We start from the raw sequence: 20832 nt of genomic DNA on the forward strand, positions 1-20832 counted from the left end.
CAGGATTCTAGAAAAACTGTTGTTTTTTGGAGTTCAATGGACAGGTGGAGCCAAATTGGGAGGTTTTCATTTGTTACTTTCAATGTGACGTCACATTCTTTTTCTATTATAGTATAAATGAAAAACACCAAAATAAATGTAAAATACCTCAAGGTAAAAAAAACTTTTTACATTTAACACTTAAAAACTATTTGTTGAGGTTTTAAAAGAAGAAAACAAAAGAGCTGGGATATGTCTCCAAAAGACGAGTCCTAATGGAAACTGTTGACAGCAGCAGTATAAATATCCATGATAGTTTGCTTTTCTATCCAACTCCCTGACAACATACAGCTGTTTAATTTGATCCTCCCAGCGAAGTAATTTATCCTGGACATTTTTTCCCTTGGTGTGAATGCACCGATGTCTTTTCAGGGCACTTGACTGACTAAAACTCTTCTCAAACTGTTAACATTGTGACAAGAGTGTTATGCAGTGTGGACACACTGGTGTTTCTTCAGGTCACGTGAATCAATGAAACTCTTGTCACAATGTTGACAGTGGAAAGGTTTTTCTCCGGTGTGGATATGCTGGTGTCTCTTCAGGTCACCTGAATCAATGAAACTCTTGTCACAATGTTGACAGTGGAAAGGTTTTTCTCCGGTGTGGATACGCTGGTGTCTCTTCAGGTTACCTGACGCACTGAAACTCTTGTCACAATGTTTACACTGGAAAGGTTTTTCTCCGGTGTGGATACGCTGGTGTATCTTCAGGGAACCTGACTTGCTGAAACTCTTGTCGCAATGTTCACAGTGAAACGTTTTTTCTCCAGTGTGGACATGCTGGTGTATCTTGAGACAATATGAACGGCTGACACTCTTGTTGCATTGTTTACAGTGGAAAGGTTTTTCTCCAGTGTGGATACGCTGGTGTGTCTTGAAGGAACCTAACTGACTGAACCTCTTATTACACTTTTTACAGTGAAAAGGTTTTTCCCCAGTGTGGATATGCTGGTGTCTCTTCAGGGAAGCTGACTCACTGAAACTCTTGTTACAATGTTCACACTGGAAAGGTTTTTCTCCAGTGTGGATACGCTGGTGTCTCTTCAGGTTAGATACCTGAATGAAAGTCTTGTCACAATGTTTACAGTGGAAAGGTTTCTCTCCAGTGTGGATACGCTGGTGTGTCTTGAAGGAACCTAACTGACTGAACCTCTTATTACACTGTTTACAGTGAAAAGGTTTTTCCCCAGTGTGGATACGCTGGTGTCTCTTCAGAGAACCTGACTTACTGAAACACTTGTTACAATGTTCACACTGGAAAGGTTTTTCTCCAGTGTGAACACGCTGGTGTGTCTTCAGGTGACCTGAGATATTGAATCTCTTGTCACAATGTTTACATTTGAAAGGTTTTTCTCCATCTGGTTGAGTTAAAGTCTTGGTAAACTGTTGATGACTGTGAGCTCCTAGTTGATCAGTGTCTCCTTGTTCCTGGCTGCTTGTAGAGCTGGTGATTTGCTGACAGGCTGATGAGGTGATCTGTCCATTCCTCAGCATTTGGCAGTGGAGTTCATTGTGTCTCCTCCTGATGTGTTTATGAAGGAAGGCCTGAGATGTGAAGGAGTATGAACACTCAGAACAAGAGAACAACTGAGTCTGGGAAGACTGGAACTTCACTCCTGCGAGGGAGGGGGGGCAGAGGGGCGAGAGAGAGGAGGAGAGAAGGGGAGAGGCAAGTTAAAATTGGTGAGTACACATACAACTTGAAAGCTTCCATCATCAAACTAGTCCGTTGTTTAGGAGAATTACGGCTCCCCTGTTAATATTTCTGATTTATTTGTATTTTTCATCTACCTCTTTTATTCCAACTCCCAGTTTTCCCCACCCCATTTAACACTGACTGACCTCCACTGGTCTCCTCCCAATCATCACTGTCTTCAGTGACTTCAGTGTCAGATTCAAGCTCGACTTCAATTTCAGAGCAGTGTGAAGAGATGTCTTCATCATCATCTTCACTTTTCACTGCTAGTAATGTCAACATTGACCCATCAGGCTCCTCTGGTCTTTGAAGTAGCTCCTCCTGTTCCTCTTTAATGTGTGGAGGCTCTGGTTCCTCCTGGAGCAGACTGGGGCTTCTCTCCTGTTCAGGAGAAACCTCCTCTTTACACACAACCATGTGCAGGATGTCTAGGAGCAGAACAATAACATGATAGTGAATAGCGGATTCCTAAAATGTTACAAATATTCATCCTTTGTACGTGTTCCCTGTACAACGTGAGCTATCACCTACTTTGATTGACCAAACATTGACTAACAACTACAGGTTACTACAGGTGTTTCATAAAAAAAATGTTTTTAGCAAGGTTTAGGCAAAATACATGTGTTGTATTTGTAATTTGAATTTAAATATTGAGTTACAGTATACAACAGTGTACTTTACCAAACAATTGAATAAACAGCTAATTTTAATCATTAAATTATGAAACAATGTTAAACTATAGAACAGGGTTTGCCTGTATGTAAAGTGTGTATGTATATACAGTATTTCCCCTCAAAAGTAGACCAATCACAGTGCATGACATCATGAAACAGAAACATCTCTACCCATGAAGTTGGGTCGTAGTTTAAAATCTAGTAATGGATCTGTGAGTCTTTGAATCTGTCTGTCTCTGTGTTCAGTCTGTGAGTCTTTTAATCTGTCTGTCTCTGTGTTCAGTCTGTGAGTCTTTGAATCTGTCTGTCTCTGTGTTCAGTCTGTGAGTCTATGAATCTGTCTGTCTCTGTGTTCAGTCTGTGAGTCTATGAATCTGTCTGTATCTGTGTTCAGTCTGTGAGTCTTTGAATCTGTCTGTCTCTGTGTTCAGTCTGTGGGTCTATGAATCTGTCTGTCTCTGTGTTCAGTCTATGAATCTGTCTGTCTCTGTGTTCAGTCTGTGAGTCTATGAATCTGTCTGTCTCTGTGTTCAGTCTGTGGGTCTTTGAATCTGTCTGTCTCTGTGTTCAGTCTGTGAGTCTTTAAATCTGTCTGTCTCTGTGTTCAGAGTGAATTTCTGCAAAATGCCAAGACAGACCAAGGAAGTGTTTTCCACTCTCATTCTGATAGAATGACTTTAACCCTCTATACTTAGTGAGATATTGTGAGCATGTAGATCAGCTATTTTCAGCAAATTGTCCCCGTGAATAGGGATGCTAGGTTTCATGTGGTTACATTTTAAATCAAGAAGCTGAGATAAAGCCTAACAAAGATTTGTGTTATGTCACACAAATCAGACTAACAAGACCCATTTTTAGATGTCACCTACAGAGCCACGCCATTAATTCGATTTTCAACTGCGACCCAAGTTTCAACCAGGTATTGCAGGCTTTCATGGCCAGAGGTGCTTCTGTTTGATGACATCAGCTGTGATTAGTCTACTTTTGAGTAGATTAACCTTTTGTTGGCGCCGCACTCTGACTCCTCTGGTTAGACCAATTACTTCTAGACGCCAAAATAAGTAATGGGTCGCACTCAGAAGGACTTTTCCATGTCCATGTTCGCACTTTACCACTGCACCACCCGAGCACCCTAAAAAATATACTTTGTAGAGATATTGTGATGGAAAAAATGAAAGAGAGAGAGAGCACATGAAACTTACTGAGGTGTGGGTGGTCTTCAGGTTCCTCCTGTTTAATAGAAATGTCCCTGGATGAGTCTGGAGAGTTCATCTTCACCTGCAGTCTGGACTCCACACACTGGTCTGAAATGAAGAAAGTGAATAAGGACCTTAATCCAAGACTGGGAACGTATCTGTGTCATTTTAAGATTTCTTTGGCTATTCAAAAATAGCAGATATACAAGTTCATAGAGCGCCACGATACAAGCTTGTAAATCTGCTATTTTTGAAAAGAAATCTTGAAAATTTATGCAAATCTTTGAATATATATATTATTTTTTTAAGGGAACATTTATAACTCAAATCTTTGCTTCTGGGGATTCAAAAATGTCAAATGTTTTTTTCTTTTTTACTTATTTTGCTATAATATGAGGACCACCATGTCAAGGACCACCCAAAAAATTTCAGGGACCCCCAGAAGCAAATATTTGAGTACAAAATGTATATATGTATTATTTTTAAAAAGTCCAAAAAATAGCAGATCTACAAGCTTGTATATCTGCTATTTTTAAATGGCCAAAGAAATACAACAAATGACACAGATGCGATCCCGGTCTTAATGGGTTAATAACTGGAGACCCTTGGTGTCAAGAATAACAATAATATTTGCTGAAGGTAAAGGCAAAATAGCCTTATTTTATAGTCACTATTTTGGCCTGATGGTGGCGCCAGAAGAATCAGGTCATTGGGACACTCTGTTAGGATTAATCTTCCAGGGAGCATGCATGCACAGAGGAAGCTTCATGGCAATCTGTCCATTAGATTTATAGACATCTTGTGTGCAAGTGGCTTAAAAGTGGAGCTAAAGGAAGGCGTTTGAGCACCAAAATCTGTCAGATTAATCCTTGCTGGGTGCATTTGAGCCAAGGACTATTCACTGTAACTGTTGGAAGAAGCTGCATGCAGTCAAAGTTGGCACTGTGTGCAATGTGTAGTGGAAAAGCCCATATGATCAGAAACAATCATCCAGACTATGGATTTGCATAAATGAACAAAACAATCATCCAGACTATGGATTTGCATAAATGAACAATTCTAAGTAAAACAGTGTACTGTTCTTGACTTTTTTCTTCATGTATTTGTATTCTTCTTATTTTTTTTTCAATCACTATTTCCTTTCTATACTATTTCTATTTAATGTGTATGTTATCTTACTCCACACTGATGAAGCACAATGAACACTGTCAATAGTGCAGCTGCAGATTGTACTGTATTTGTATGTGACAATAAACACCTTGAAGCTAGAAAAAAGGGAAGAAAGAAAGAGACAGACCGAGAGTGAAACGTACTGAGGTCTGGCTGGTCTTCAGGTTCCTCCTGTTTCACTGACTGTCTGGCTGGGTCTGGAGAGTTCATCTGAACGTGCAGTCTGGACTCCACAGAGTCTGGAATGAAACAATTAAAAGTGAGTTCACCGAACCCTCCCGCTTTGAATAAGATCAAAGCGGGGTGGGAATCCGAACTGGGCATCACTTTGTCAGACACATTTTGGGACGCTGCATCAAAAACTATTAACTCAGCCTCTTCTTGTGCGAGACTATGTCTCATCCAATTCAAAGTACTTCATAGGATACATTATAGCAAAGCTAGATTATCGAGAATATACCCAGATCTCTCTGATGCCTGTGACAGATGCTCTCAAGCACCAGCCGATCTGACTCATATGTTCTGGTCATGTCCAAGCCTGACGGAATACTGGAGATCTTTCTTTGATGTTATTTCCGAAATATTAACACTGAATGTGGATCCATCACCTTACATTGCTATCTTTGGTGTCCCAGAAGAGGGTACCCGAATGAACACCAGACAAAAGAATATAGTTTCATTTGCTTCTTTAATTGCTCGTCGTCGAATCCCCCTCCTATGGAAAACCCACTTACCTCCTTCAAACGCATCCTGTCTGCAGGGTTTAATGTCATTTTTGTAACTTGAAAAGATTAAATTTGCTGCCCTTGGCTCGGTTGAAAACGTTTATAAACACTGGCAGCCTCTCATCTCTCACTTTTATGCACTACAGAACATTTCACTTGACTAGATAGACCACCCGAAATTTGGGGGTGTGGACTGTGAGGTACTCGCAACACATGAGGCGCACGCACCATTCGAGGATGAGTCAATGTGCTGTTTTCCCTCTTTCCCTTTGTTTCTCTTCTCTCTCTCTTTTTTACTATCCCTTCTCCCCCCCTTTTTTTCTTCCGTTCTTAATGCTTTCTTTTTCGTTTTCCCTTTTCTTCTCTTCTAGTTTTAAGGGGTGAACACGTGGGTGGGAAGGTAGGGAGAGAGGGTACTTAGAAGCAGGGGGATAGCCGAAGGGGACGTTTTAAAAAAATCAAAAACCCACAAGAAAGCGCTGACCTTGAAACTGCCATGTACTGTCATGTACTATGTATACACATATAGTCATTTGATGTATCATTGCAAAAATGTGGAATAAAATTTAAATATAAAGAAGATTTAATTACAAAGACTTTACAAGAGACGTCTCTTACACTTAAAGGTAGGGTAAGTGATATTTTTTGGTTAAAACAAAAAGTATTTTGTTAAAAGGTTAAAATACTATATTCTGATAGTAATCATTGCTATAGAGTGTTTGTTCAGTAACAGGAGTCTCCCTGTCTCTCCAGCTCTTTAATAAACATAAAATACATTTTTCGGTAGGTGTCGAAATCTCAGCCAATCAGGAGAAAGTACCCATTTTTTAAGCTTCATTTTTATAGTGTTCCAGTTCCAATTTTGCCTGCTCATTTCTTAGTGTCATCACTTCCAATTTCACTTGTTTAATCTATATCCTGATTGAGTTCTCTATCCTGATTGGATAAAATTGTTAATGAAACTGAAACTGAAACGAAAATGTATTTTCTGTTTAATAAAGAGCTGGAGAGACAAGGAGACTCCTTTTACTGAACAAACACTCTATAGCAATGAGTACTATCACAATATAGAGCTATTTAACACTTATTTTAACCAAAGCAAATCACTTACCCTACCTACAAACATACCTTCCTCAGTAATGTATCCTGGTAGAAAACACACTTGAACACCTCTAGTGTGGAGTGTACTTGAGGCGGTCACCAGACGTCTCGACCCGGGACAATACGACCCGGACAGGTCGACCCGCTTTCGACCCGCTTGGACCCGACAATTCGACCCAAATTCGACCCGGACCGCGAGAGAGAGAGAGAAAGAGAGAGAGAGAGAGAGAGAGAGAGAGAGAGAGAGAGAGAGAGAGAGAGAGAGAGAGAGAGAGAGAGAGAGAGAGAGACATAATAATAATAATATGTAAATTGATTTACCAAACAATTATTATTTGTCTTTCAAGGCTTTCAAGGCTTTCAAGCAAGCACAGCCATTGAGATAGACACCTCCTTACCTCAAGCCCTATTGTCTTCTTGATGTGATATCCTTAGCTCTAAATCCTTACAGTGTGTCTATTATCAATTGGTTCAGCCTGGCGATCCTCAATCTGTGTTGTCTGACAACTATTCTTGCACTCACTTTATTCTCCCCTTTTCAGGTAAAGTGCAAAGTTGCCATGTTATAATAAGTTTCTATGAATGCTTTAGCTTCAAGACTGTATTGGTGTGGGACTGTGTTGGTGTTTTTGTTGCACTTGTTACAAAGCTAATGGAGGATAATGGAAGCTAAAGGGAGCCACCCAGAGGACGTTTACAGAACATCATAAAGTGATGTCGTATATGAGATGCAAATATTATAATTGGGATTTCATTTATATTGCATATTTCATCTTACTTACATTTTGTTTACAAGGTGAATATGTAGGCTACACAGCATATGACCGTGTCCTTAATCATGTTTAAGGAAGGATAGGCTATCATAAATGTTTAGCTTCAGCCTATTTCCTTTTGATCACCTCAAACACTGATGGATGTAAGACTTGTATACATGCTTAATGTCCCTTTAAAGTTAAAACTGTATATAGAATGCAGCTATATGCAGAGAAACACAGAGACACTGGCTATCAACAACTTCACTCACATTCCTGCTATAGCAGCCATCATCAGCACCATCATCCATCCCCATAGCAGAGTAAGACCTCTCCTAGGGGTTTTGTGAATAATCACATGAAGTATAAAAGTCTGATATATAAGAAAAGTTATAGTTATAATGGTAATGCCTTTATTGATTGTATGCTGTGCTTTGAATACACTATATTACACAGCAAAAAGTGGGGTGTTGAATTGATTCTCACAGAGTCAATTTCAACTCTTTTTCAGGGTTTATATAGGTCCACACTTTCTAGAGGTAAATTAACACTTTGGGAATAGTGTGAAGTGGGAATTTAATGATGGCAACTAGTGTAGATCTGCTACTTTCAAATGATTTTAGAGGAGAGGAGGACAAAACAGACAACATTACAATAAGGCATACATTATTATTTCATTTAGAAAAGAAGGTTTACAAAAACACTTCTTTAAAAAAACGTATGCAACTGGGGGAGCATGCTTACAATATTTACTCTTAAATATACTATAAATATACTCAGGACCTCCCTCACCGTCACCTTGTACCTTGTACTCTACTACAGTCTAGGGGTTACACAGAGATACTACTTCAGACATTTAGACCCGGTCGATTTGGGTCGAGCTCTCTCAAATTCGCGGCTGGGCGAGTTGTCTTGGGTCGAGAGGTCTGGTGACCCTTGAAGCTAGCTTAGCATTAGCATTAGCCCACCACAACAACAAAGCAAAGTCTTTGAACGTCGTGTGTAAATTCCTCTCGTTTCACAACGTGCCAGCCTGTCACTCTTTACACAGACTGTCGCACAAAGACACACTCAGACAGAAGTTACACAAAGGTTTGTTCACTGCAAACTTATATTATAACACAGACTTTCTCTGTATCAGTTCGTTCACTCTCTGCTCTGTTTATTTGGCTCTAATGGATGTGTAGGTTGAAACACACACTACTCCCGTAGCCATGGTTCACAGGTTGACGCTCGTCTGTCACAAGTGTCACGGAACCACGAGTTCCTGGTTTCCGATTTGTTTACATTTACAACTTTTACATCTACATAAACGTTCACATTTCAAATATAAAGTGCTGACCCCCATGGCCACGGATGTAACACGTTGAGGCGTAAAGGTCTAAATACCTGTATACCGTATTGTCCAATAAAAAGCCTTTTAATCCGATCGCAGGCCATTTTCGCCCATGCTTTCAAAGATGCGACCCTATTGGTTTGGAGGTGTACTGCACTCTGATACATTACAAAAAAATAGAAAATGGCTGTTGATCCGATTAAAATGTTTTTTATTAAACAATACGGAAGATACGGGTACTTAAATCAGTGCGCCTCAACTTCTTACATCCATGGCCATGGGGTAAATTACTTGACATATGAACGTTTATGTAGATATGGCAGCTGTAAATGTAAAAACAATTGCAAACCAGGAACAATATGGTTCCATGTTTCAGGGATAACTATTCCCGCAGAGTTCGCGCAGAAAGCCTCATAAATACGTTTTTAAAGCTTTACAAATAGATGAAACACAACGTGAATGAGTTCATCTTCTGCTGTGTTTCAGTGGTTGAGCTGCTAACAAACGTCCTCCTGCTGCTTAACGACGACACTGTTTAGAAACGACTTGTTTTAGTTGTCTTTGTGTTTTAAAGTGTCAACAGTCAGTCAACACACCAGAGTCTGTCTAGATGCCAGTTGGCGTGTTGCTGCCCCCCACTGTTGGTCTCGGGTACTGTCCATTGTTTATATACAGTAACAGTACTATGTCTATGTGACCTTCCTGACCTGTAGAGACCAGAACATCCATCTAGGAGTGCAACAGTTAACACAACTACATCAATTTAAATGATTACAATTTTTATTTTGGGCATGTCATTACAGGCAAACGTATTGAAAATAGCAGATCTACAAGCTCACATCGCGCCACGGTGCGATGCGTTTTGAGCTTGTAGATCAGATATTTTCCACAAGTCTTCCACAACACTGTTGTGCAGCATAGTATAAGATAGGGCTGATGTCATTAATCAAAGAGAAAAAACATAATAGCTTCTCAATCAATTAATCAGAAAATGAATCTACAGAGTCAGCCCTACAACAGCTTCCATCACTGCACATTGATGCTGCACAGGTCTGATCACGTCTCATAGAAATGCAGGATACAACATATACCAACATACCATGTTACATGACACAACAACATACCATGTATTAAACATGTTAACCATATCATTTTCAAACTATGTAACTATATCAATATTTTTATGATAAATTCAGACTGCGACACAGTAAGAGTATCACAAGTAATTTCAAAGCAATGTATGTTCCAAATAGTTCTGAGTTTGGTTATTGTACCAGAATGTTCTGGGAAACAGGAAACAGTTCTGTAAGATAGATTGATTGTATGTATTCAATGGGTCAGGGTCCCATTTGGGTCCATTTTTTTACTAGGTAGATATTTGTATATATTTTGTATATTTGAAAGGTCTAACCAGGGACTGGGGTCGCAAATTAGCCTTGGCTATAAACCCCATATACAATGCAACGGTTTCATGTTTTATAACTTGTATTGTTTTTTGTATTGTCCCTGTAAAATAAACATATAAATAAAATAAAATAAAAAGGCCGACCTAAAATGGTGTACCTAATCATTGATTGAATACTTTATTGACAGTTTGCAAATAGTACAGTGGTACGATTATCCACACGTTTCCTAGGGTGTTGTGGGCATCACTTCCTGTCGATTTCATTGGATATCATTGGATTTCATTGGTCCAATGAAATTTGGATCAAATCGACAGGAAGTGATGCCCACAACGCCCTAGGAAACTTTAATCACCTTTAATTTGCTATCACAATCTAATAATGTGATACAACTTAATAATGATCATATAGCCTTTACATTAAGTGTATAAACATCATAAGTAATACAAAATACATTTACAATACACGCAGAGGAAAAGCGGCGAAGCTGGGGCCACTGTGGCCGTGAGGCCATGTCATTTTTCGAGGGGCACACGGCCAAAGAGAGGGCCATGGCCGTCGTGGGCGCCGTGAAATTTCTGCCCTGATCATAGCCATTACATTGAGTGTATAAACATCATAAGTAATACAAAATACATGCAAAGTATTGTGTCCTTAGTGAACTGATTATTTAATAATTGAAATACTGCCCCATTCATTGTGCATGTAATCTAATACATCAAAATTACATTAAATCATAATATAAAAACTATGATTCCAGAAAAACTGTTCTACCTTTATACACTTGATATGGTTTACATGGTCATTTATATAGCTTAAGGGACCGTTCAATGGAGTTCAATGGACAGGTGGCGTGACATTGGGAGGTTTTCATTTGTTACTTTCAATGGTGTGACGTCACCTTCTCTTTCTATTATGGTATAAATGAATAAAACCAAAATACATTTAACTCTCTCACTGCCAGAACGCGTTATGACGAGACATCGTCATAACGATGTATATTTTTGGAAAATATACCGTGATCCGATGATTTGCTGCTCCATTCACTTCTTGGTTAACTTATTACTTAAAAAGGCTGTAATTCGGCTCCTGTGCACATTTCTTTTTTTTAATTAAAATTTTTGTACTATGCAACATGCTATGAAACATGCTATTTTCAAAGGCGTATAAAATTGGAGGTCGCGATGACATTTTTTTTTTCTTCGCGGAAGCACAGTGAAACCCACTGTGATTAGCAACCATCAGGGGATCGATCATACTGGAGATAAATATTCTGTGACTACTTAAAAATGTAAGAAAATTGAAAAATTGCTGGCAGTGGGTACACGCAGCCAAGAATAAGTCAGTAAGTCAAGACAATTATATATATATATTTTACATTTAACACTTAAAAACTATGTGTTGTGAGGTTTTAAAAGAAGAAAATGAAAGAGCTGGGATATGTCTCCAAAAGACGAGTATAAATATCCATGATATTTTTTGCTTATCTATCCAACTCCCTGACAACATACAGCATTTAATCCTCCCAGTCAAGTTATTTATAGTGGATATTTTTTCCCTTGGTGTGAATGCACTGATGCATTTTCAGAGCACTTAACTGACTGAAACACTTAACACACTGTTAACATTGTGGCAAGAGTTTTCTCCAGTGTGGACACGCTGGTGTGTCTTCAGTTTAGATGACGTACTGAAACGCTTGTTACACAGTTTACACTGGAAAGGTTTTTCTCCGGTGTGGATACGCTGGTGTATCTTCAGGTCAGATGACTGACTGAAACTCTTGTTACAATATTTACAGTGGAAAGGTTTTTCTCCAGTGTGGACACGCTGGTGTGTCTTCAGTTTAGATGAACTAATGAAACTCTTGTTACACAGTTTACACTGGAAAGGTTTTTCTCCGGTGTGGATACTCTGGTGTCTCTTCAGGCTACCCGACTGATTAAAACTCATGTTACAGCGTTTACAGTGGAAAGGTTTTTCTCCGGGGTGGATACGCTGGTGTGTTTTCAGGGAACCTGCCTGACTGAAACTCTTGTTGCATTGTTTACAGTGGAAAGGTTTTTCTCCGGTGTGGACACGCTGGTGTGTCTTCAGTTTAGATGAACTAATGAAACTCTTGTTACACAGTTTACACTGGAAAGGTTTTTCTCCAGAGTGGACACCCCGACTTGTCTCCCCCCAATCATCACTGTCTTCAGTGACGTCAGTGTCATATTCAAGCTCAACTTCAACTTCAGAGCAGTGTGAAGAGGTGTTTTCATCAGCTTCACTTTTCACTGCTAGTAATGTCAACATTGACCCAACAGGCTCCTCTGGTCTTTGAAGTAGCTCCTCCTGTTGCTTTTTAATCTGTGGAGGCTTTGGTTCCTCCTGGAGCAGTCCGGGGTGGATACGCCGGTGTTTCTTCAGGGAACCTGACTCACTGAAATTCTTGTTACAATGTTCACACCAGAAAGGTTTTTCTCCGGTGTGGATACGCTGGTGTCTCTTCAGGTCAGGTGACTTACTGAAACTCTTGTTACACAGTTTACACTGGAAATGTTTCTCTCCAGTGTGGATGCGCTGGTGTGTCTTCAGGTTACCCGACTCACTGAAACACTTGTTACAATGTTCACACTGGAAAGGTTTTTCTCCGGTGTGGATACGCTGGTGTCTCTTCAGTGCAGATGCACAAATGAAACTCTTGTTACACAGTTTACACTGGAAAGGGTTTTCTCCAGAGTGGATAAACTGGTGTGTCTTCAGTTTAGATGAACTGCTGAAACTCTTGTTACACAGTTTACACTGGAAATGTTTTTCTCCAGTGTGGATACGCTGGTGTGTCTTCAGGGTACCTGACTCACTGAAACACTTGTTACAATGTTCACACTGGAAAGGTTTTTCTCCAGTGTGGACACGCTGGTGTTTTTTCAGGTCAGATGGCTTACTGAAACACTTGTTACAATGTTCACACTGGAAAGGTTTTTCTCCAGTGTGGATACGCTGGTGTGTCTTCAGGTGACCCGACCGATTAAAACTCATGTTACAGTGTTCACAGTGGAAAGGTTTTTCTCCGGTGTGGATACGCTGGTGTGTCTTCAGTGCAGATGCAAAAATGAAACACTTGTTACAATGTCCACACTGGAAAGGTTTTTCTCCAGTGTGGATACGCTGGTGTATCCTCAGGTGACCCGACTGATCAAAACTCATGTTACAGTGTTCACAGTGGAAAGGTTTTTCTCCGGTGTGGATACGCTGGTGTGTCTTCAGTGCAGATGAAAAAATGAAACTCTCGTTACACAGTTTACACTGGAAAGATTTTTCTCCAGAGTTGACACCCCGACTTGTCTCCCCCCAATCATCGCTGTCTTCAGTGACTTCAGTGTCAGATTCAAGCTTAACTTCAACTTCAGAGCAGTGTGAAGAGGTGTTTTCATCAACTTCACTTTTCACTGCTAGTAATGTCAACATTGACCCAACAGGCTCCTCTGGTCTTTGAAGTAGCTCCTCCTGTTCCTTTTTAATCTGTGGAGGCTCTAGTTCCTCCTGGAGCAGACTGGGGCTCCTCTCCTGTTCAGGAGAAACCTCCTTTTTACACAAAACCATGTGCAGGATGTCTAGGAATAAAAAAATAACATCATAGTCAACACTGGATTCATAAAATATAAATCTATTTCTCTATCTTCAATGTTCCATGTACAAAGATATTGCCTGCTAAGACTGACCAAACAGTTTAAATAAGAATCTGTCTGTGTTGGGGGCTGTGAACAGACAAGGTTTGAAAGAAGTACAGCTTAACTCCTAAATGGTGTGGACTGCAGACTTGCAAAGAAAATAAATCCAAGGCACTCCATCTTTGATGAAAAATTATACTAAACCATTTGTAACCATACCTTTCAGAACGGGAACCCCTATTGGGGTTCTTGTTGCTATGTACTGTATATAGCAACATACATTTGTTGTAATTTTTGAATAAATATTTGAAGTTTTCCAGAAAACTTAGGTCAGGATTTAGAAGGCGTTTTTAGAATTGGCCTCAGGTCTAAATGGGTTTAAGGGTTTATTTTCAGCAAGGCAACAATATGACCAACGCATATCGACCTAAAAGGTCTTCATCAGGGTCTGTTTCTGGGGCCGGGTCATGCCAAAGACTATGAAAAGGGGACCCATTGTCTCCCTGCTTTAGCCAGCGTCTGTCAATCACAGGGCCCTGAGCGCAGACGCTGATTGGCTCTTCCACTTGTTTCTGTAAAACCTCCGCCCAGCGCTTGGGGTCAGACCGGTCTGCAGAAGACACATGATTACCAGGCTGTCCCTGCTTGGCAATCAGCCTCAAGGCTTGGACTGGGTTAAGTCCCTGTGACATACTAGCGTCCAGTGGCGTGCACAGACATTTTGAGGGGCAGGTGCTCAAGTAAATTATACTTTTTTTTGTTTACTTGGTCTGCTCTTTTTTCTCTCTACACCTATACCTCTTTGCCAAAAATAGTCGATCTACAAGCCCAGTGAGCTTGTAGATCTGCTATTTTTGGCTAAAGTTCTCCTCAGAAAAGGGATGCTAGGTTTCGAGTGGTTATGGTAAAGAGAAAAATCATATCACAAAAAGATTTGGCGGAGCCCCTGCAGTAACTCTGAGGACCCCCTGTTTCTTTTTTTCAAAAGGGCACTTCTGGTCAAGAGGGCAAAGCACTTCTGGTCAAGATGCTAGCACGTCCCTGCTAGCATCTTGTCCAGGGGTTGTACATCATGGCTGGGGGATAGTACTTGTACATCAAGTTGCCTCACGCCACAGAAACAGGAGATAAGGTCCTGGCCTAAGGGCCACATGGCTCGGGAATAATTGGTTCTCAAGGCTACCTACTGACCTGCCGATGTAATCTCATATTATGTTTGTGTTTGATGGGAAGTAATTATGATTAGACTTTTGATGTAAAACTTCAACAATTATATATTTATTTATTAGCATCTAACTACGTCCCCATTACGACCACGGATATTCTCTGAAAGTGTGAAAAACATACTTATTGATTTAACTAATACTAATGTTGAGCAGAGTCGACTTTGTACTCTATACTTGGTCCTCTCTTTTTTCCATCTAAACCAAGTCTTTTGTGATGCATTGTGAGCTTATAGATCAGCTATCAGCAGAAGCAAAGGAGATGCTAGGGTTAAAGTGGTTAAACTTCAAATCAAGAAGCTAATAAAAAGGCTGTTTAATATCTGTGTTATCTCACACAGATCAGACTCACAGACCCATTTCTAGACCTCTCACCTCCTACAGAGGCACACCATCAACAAACAGTTTTCATAGTTTTCAACTAATGCCAAACTTTAACCAGGCATTTGTGGCTTTCATGGCTGGAGGTGCTTCTGTTTCATGATGTCATTCACTTGGCGTCTTGAGCTGTGAGCTGTGTGACACACACACTGGCCCTCATTTGTCAACGCGGTGCAGCCCAAATAATGGGCGTACGGCGAGATCACCGCACCTTTCGGCATTTATCAATATATCCTGACGTGGGCTTCATCCTACCGTAGGCTGAAATCTCACGTCTGGTCGGGACCAATTGTTGACTTTGGCTGCACCCGTTTATTCCATTCTAGACCTGCGGAGCAACATTGTCTGACTGTCTGACAGGCAACTACAAACATAATCCACTCATAAATGTATATTTACACTAATAAATAATCGCTGTGAAAATATATCATTTTATAAGCTAATTTAAACAAACTGCTTTAACAGTCATTCGGTTAAGCTTGCAGATCTGCATGGCTGCATTGGCTATTTGAAAATAGCAGATCTACAAGCTCACAACAGGTCGCATCGTGACACGTTGTGAGCTTGTAGATCTGCTATTTTCAGCGCAGCAGCGCTTCTGCGAGTGAATTTTCGGGACCCTCGACCATCTTTTAATGGACAGTGAGGTCTACAAACTTACAGTAGCTTGTCCTATGTTATGGATTTATGTCATAGAGAGTTATGTAGGCTACACAACCTGGCTGGGTTAAGGATATAAACACGACGCTCCAATATTAACGTGGCGGCACGGGATCACTGCATTCTGCCCGAGTCTCATGACTGCTTTATTTATTGTAACTCGAACATGCACTGCTCGGTATGGGTTAAATAAATGGGTATACAAACGTATTCCATTCATGGCGATGTGATTGGTATCATAATATGTCATTCATGTAGGCTACAAGCCTGCCTATGTGACAACAAAGATTGTACCGCTGAGTAGAGAAATGTACTATGTGGTGCAGTTTCTCTTTTGTTTTGCATATTTAATGATGCCTATGCATATTGATTGATTGATTGAATACTTTATTAGTATTAACCATTCCAGAACCACGACTGGAGCGGTGTACAACACAGATAGGAGGTCCCCTTCACTCAGGGACCTTTTAAAACAAGCAACACACAGAAGTGTAGAAAACTGTATATTTACTTGTGGCGACGCGAGAACTACCTTTTCTGCGCCATGGTGAACTCAGAGCAAACTCGACCGTGTTAGCAGGCCCTTGGCCTCCGGGGAAATAGCGTCAAATTTTTGATCTAAGTCTGGTCACCATCCGTAAGCTCTTTAATAACTAGATCCACTACCACAATACCCAGTCCCCGACTTAAGACCAACCTGTGGATATGAGGATAACTGTGTTATAAGAAAGACAGGGGGCAGAGGGGCCCCCTAAACTTACTGGCCAGCTTCAACAGAACATCAACTTGACCTTCACTCAGTCAAAAGACACTATTGAAACAACCTATCCTACTCCTCTGACTAGAGAAATGCACTGAAACTCATGCGTTACACCAACCCACCATCCCCATGGCCTGCTACCCAGACCTTCACTCACTCTTAAGTACAGTCACACACAGGGATAATGAGTCAACACATGCAAACCATCTCACTCTTTAAGCCACCTTGCCAACTCTCAGCACATCGTCATAGCACACGGTCCTCGCAACACACCTAAATGCTCGCAATTCATTGCATACAAAACATTGCACTCCTAAAACATTTGCTCAATACATCACTCCGCCCAGCTTTGCATCAAACGTTGGCATCTGTATTTAGCTTCAATTACAAATCTCCACCTGTATGGGGTGTGTATTGAATGTGTATGTATGTTGCCGTAGTGTGGAATTCTCATACTCACCGAGGGCTTGGTGGTGTCCTTCAGAAGAAACCCCTAGTCTAATTATCTTTATAACACTAACTCAGAAAATGAGGCTTTTTGAAAGATTAAAAGCTTCCCTTTATTTGCTCAATTCATAGTGGGATTACAGATGTGTATTTAACAATACAAAATACAAATATAAAATACCAATAGAAATGAAATCAATAATGTTTCATGTCTGTCTGGTTTCCAAATGCCTTAATTTAGGCTTGTCCTAAACTAATTTAGAATTTAGATTTAAAAGAGGAGGTTCCATTTAGATCTTATTAATCCTGAAATACAGGCTAGTCTAAATTTGGTAATTCCAAAAATGTCGTTAAAGTAGCACTAAATAGGTTTAATCTCAAAATAGAGAAATTTACCCTTTTTAATTTAATTAATTGTTTAACTAATATTTTACCTTCTTAATTTAAGTAATTTGTTACCTTCCTCCATGTGGAGCCAAGACTGCTTAACATCTGAGCAAGGTGCAAGAGAAGAAGCCCCAAAAACCTAAGAGCCCAAGGGGCCCAAAGGGCCCCCAACAGCCGTCCAAAACCTCCCAAGTCTCCCTCAGCCTCTGTCTCCCCAGCCTCTCTAAAAAACCCGCTTGATGCTCTCGTGAGCGCCCCTTTATACGGTAGTACGGTCTAAAGGAAGTTCTCCAGACATCAGTGTGTGTATGTGAGTGCACGTAAGTGTGCACATGGGTGACTTTTCAAAAGTTAAGAAAGTCAGTGTGTGTGTATTTGCGTGCACATAGGCGTGCATGCCTTATTCTTAGAAGTCAGACGCTATAGGTGATTCTCAGAAGTCAGTGTGTCTGCATGTGGGTGTATGTGTGACTTGTCCAACAGCTACCCACACACACAAAAAATGCTTACTTTGCACCTTGCACGACATTATCAGCATTGCCATATATGGGCATACTGAGGGGTTAAATGTCCTCCGAAATGTTTCTTATACCTGAGCATAATTCAGTAAATGCAATTATACTGCATATTATCAGCAATTATATATGATTAAATTAAATCATTAATCAGAAAATCAAATGATTCACACTTACATGTGTGCATGTAACATTTGGTTAAAACTATCAGATCTTGGGTACTCGTTGACCCCACTGATCAGCCATAGATGCAGGCTGTATGTCACGTACGCCGCGAGTGCAGCTCACATACAGGAAATGCACATAAAGGAAATGCAGGCCTCTGTCTGCTGCAAGCCTTCGAGTGCACCTCAGCAGTCATTTCAACCAGTCAATATCATATTCTTTCTTTAGGCAAATCAAGTGATAACATAATTTAAAGCCTATATCCTAAAGTGAGCTGTTCAACATAAATTACGTTCTAATACATCTCCAGATGTTCAACATTAGTCACAAAATGTAAATAGCAGAGAGGTACAGTAAAACATTTAGGCCAAAATGTAGGCCGGATATTATATTGTCATGATATACTTTGCTAAGATTATCGTATAGTTAAAATACGTACTGAGGTGTGTGTGGTCTTCAGGATCCTCCTGTTTAATAGAAATGTCCCTGGCTGAGTCTGGAGAGTTCATCTTCACCTGCAGTCTGGACTCCACACACTGGTCTGAAATGAACACATTGAATAATGACTTTAATTACCGGAGACCCAACAGTGGTTTAAAAAAAGGAAGGATTTGCAGAATGTAAAGGCAAAATAGCCTAAGTCAACTTTCCAAAATATGAATATTGGGTTCAAATATTGTAGGATGTATACATTAGGGAAGAATTCAAGATTAATTTCAGATTAGGATCCTTAAGGAAATAAATGTATTAAAAGATGGACTGCTGCAATGCAAACAATGGTCTAAAGTAAATAAGGTGAAAGTATCTCTATTTAATGTTTCTGCTGCCATGCATCCCATCCTTCTACACCCACACCACCACCACCGATTAACAGCCCCAACCGTGTGTGAAAAGTAACTATTTTGTCATAACAGTGGAGCTAGTTAGGGTTCATCTTCCAGGGAACTAGGAGATGGTTATGAGAGAGGTTATGGTGACACTCTGTTAGGGTTCATCTTCCAGGGAGCATGCATACGCAGAACAAGTTTCATAGCAATTTGTCCATTAGACGTTGAGACATCTTGTGTGTGAGTGGCCTAAAGGTGGAGCATTTGGGCACCAAAATCAGTAAGATTCATCCTTGCTGGGTGCATTAAAGGACTATTTACTGTAACTGTTGGAAGAAGCTGCATTCAGTCATAGTTGGCACTGTGTGCAGTGGAAAAGAACACATGACCAGAAACAATCATCCAGACTATGGATGTGCATAACTGACCAATTTATAAATACAACATTCTACTGTTCTTTTAATGTGTTTCAATTCAAAAAATGTAGAAGGATGTAAAGGTAACAGTAGTTACTACTATTACCTTTACATCCTATTCAATTTTTTTGTATCTAATTCCACACTGTTGAAGCAAAAATATTTCCGCTGCCAAAGTATAGTGCAACTAGCAAATGTATATGTATTGTATGTGTATGTGACAATAAACACCTTGAAGCTAGAAAAGAGGAAGAAAGAGAGAGAGAGTGAATGAAACGTAGCCTACTGAGGTCTGGCTGGTCTTCAGGTTCCTCCTGTTTCATTGAAACGGGTCTGGCTGGGTCTGGAGAGTTCATCTGCACCTGCTGTCTGGACTTCACAGAGTCTGGAATGAAACAATCAAAATCCCAGAAGAGTTTAGGATTAATTAAGAAGAGAAGCTCCTCTTATACTTAACTTCAACAATAACATACAGCAAGGAAGGAGTAACGTCTTGTGTTAATAACTTGTCAAGTGGGTCAGTTACTTTTTCATAGAACACTTCAATTATAATTCATAACCTTTTACACTTCAAGTTGCCCAGGATGATTTTTTTTTGCAGTCTTGAATATTATATGGAACATATAATTAATATCTTAATGCAATCCTCTCTCTGATAGAAAATGTAATTATCTCTTATAGGGACTATACCATGAATTTTAACTTTTTCTTCTTTTTTGTGTGTTTTTGGTCTCCCCTACCTCTCTTCTATCCTCAAAAATACCCCAGTTTGAACACTCAGGCTTTCACAGCAAATCTGGGGTTTTCTGTAAATTGGTCTAAAAACAGGCCAAACTGATTTGGTAATGTTTGGTGATGTCACCAAATTTATGTCACTAGCACGTTTTTCAGTACCAACCAAAAAAAAAAAAAAAAAAAAAGTTAAAAAAAAGAAATATTTTTCTTATTTTTTTCTTTTTCCACACAGAACCAGGAGATAACATGCATACAAACTGGCTCGATAGCGCCCCGTGCCAAACAGGACAATGTGGTATTGCAGGTGAAAGTGCTTTATAAGCCAGAGAGAAGTTTGTTGGAATGAGTATATCTGAGGCTTGATTTAGGCTCAAACCTTTTGAAAAACGTTTGAGGGACATAAACAATATGATATTAAATATTATTATTATTTTTTAAATTCATGGTGTAGACCCTTTAATGGTATTTTTTCCTATTTCTTTGGAAAAACACTCAATTATTTAATGATTTGTGCAAATGAAAATATATTTTAATTTATATATATATATATATATATATGTGTCCACGTTTAC

The 20832-nt window shown here is 39.8% G+C and overlaps 1 protein-coding gene across 1 annotated transcript; it reads right to left on the bottom strand.

The window, feature by feature from the left end:
* Nucleotides 1–436: 436 nt before the first annotated feature.
* On the bottom strand, nucleotides 437–19915 carry LOC311041075 (uncharacterized protein; the record flags this gene model as incomplete). Its single annotated transcript, XM_084051513.1, has 8 exons — nucleotides 19812–19915; nucleotides 18722–18823; nucleotides 13202–13687; nucleotides 6628–6756; nucleotides 3611–3712; nucleotides 1881–2162; nucleotides 1070–1654; nucleotides 437–441 (listed from the first exon to the last, which is right to left on the bottom strand). Exons 1-8 carry the CDS (start codon nucleotides 19879–19881, stop codon nucleotides 437–439), a joined length of 1761 nt encoding a protein of 586 aa, XP_083907639.1. The 5' UTR covers nucleotides 19882–19915.
* Nucleotides 19916–20832: the final 917 nt, after the last annotated feature.

This window comes from Gymnoscopelus microlampas, assembly GCF_963454915.1.
Source record: "Gymnoscopelus microlampas genome assembly, chromosome: 24".
NCBI classification, from domain to species: Eukaryota; Metazoa; Chordata; class Actinopteri; order Myctophiformes; family Myctophidae; genus Gymnoscopelus; species Gymnoscopelus microlampas.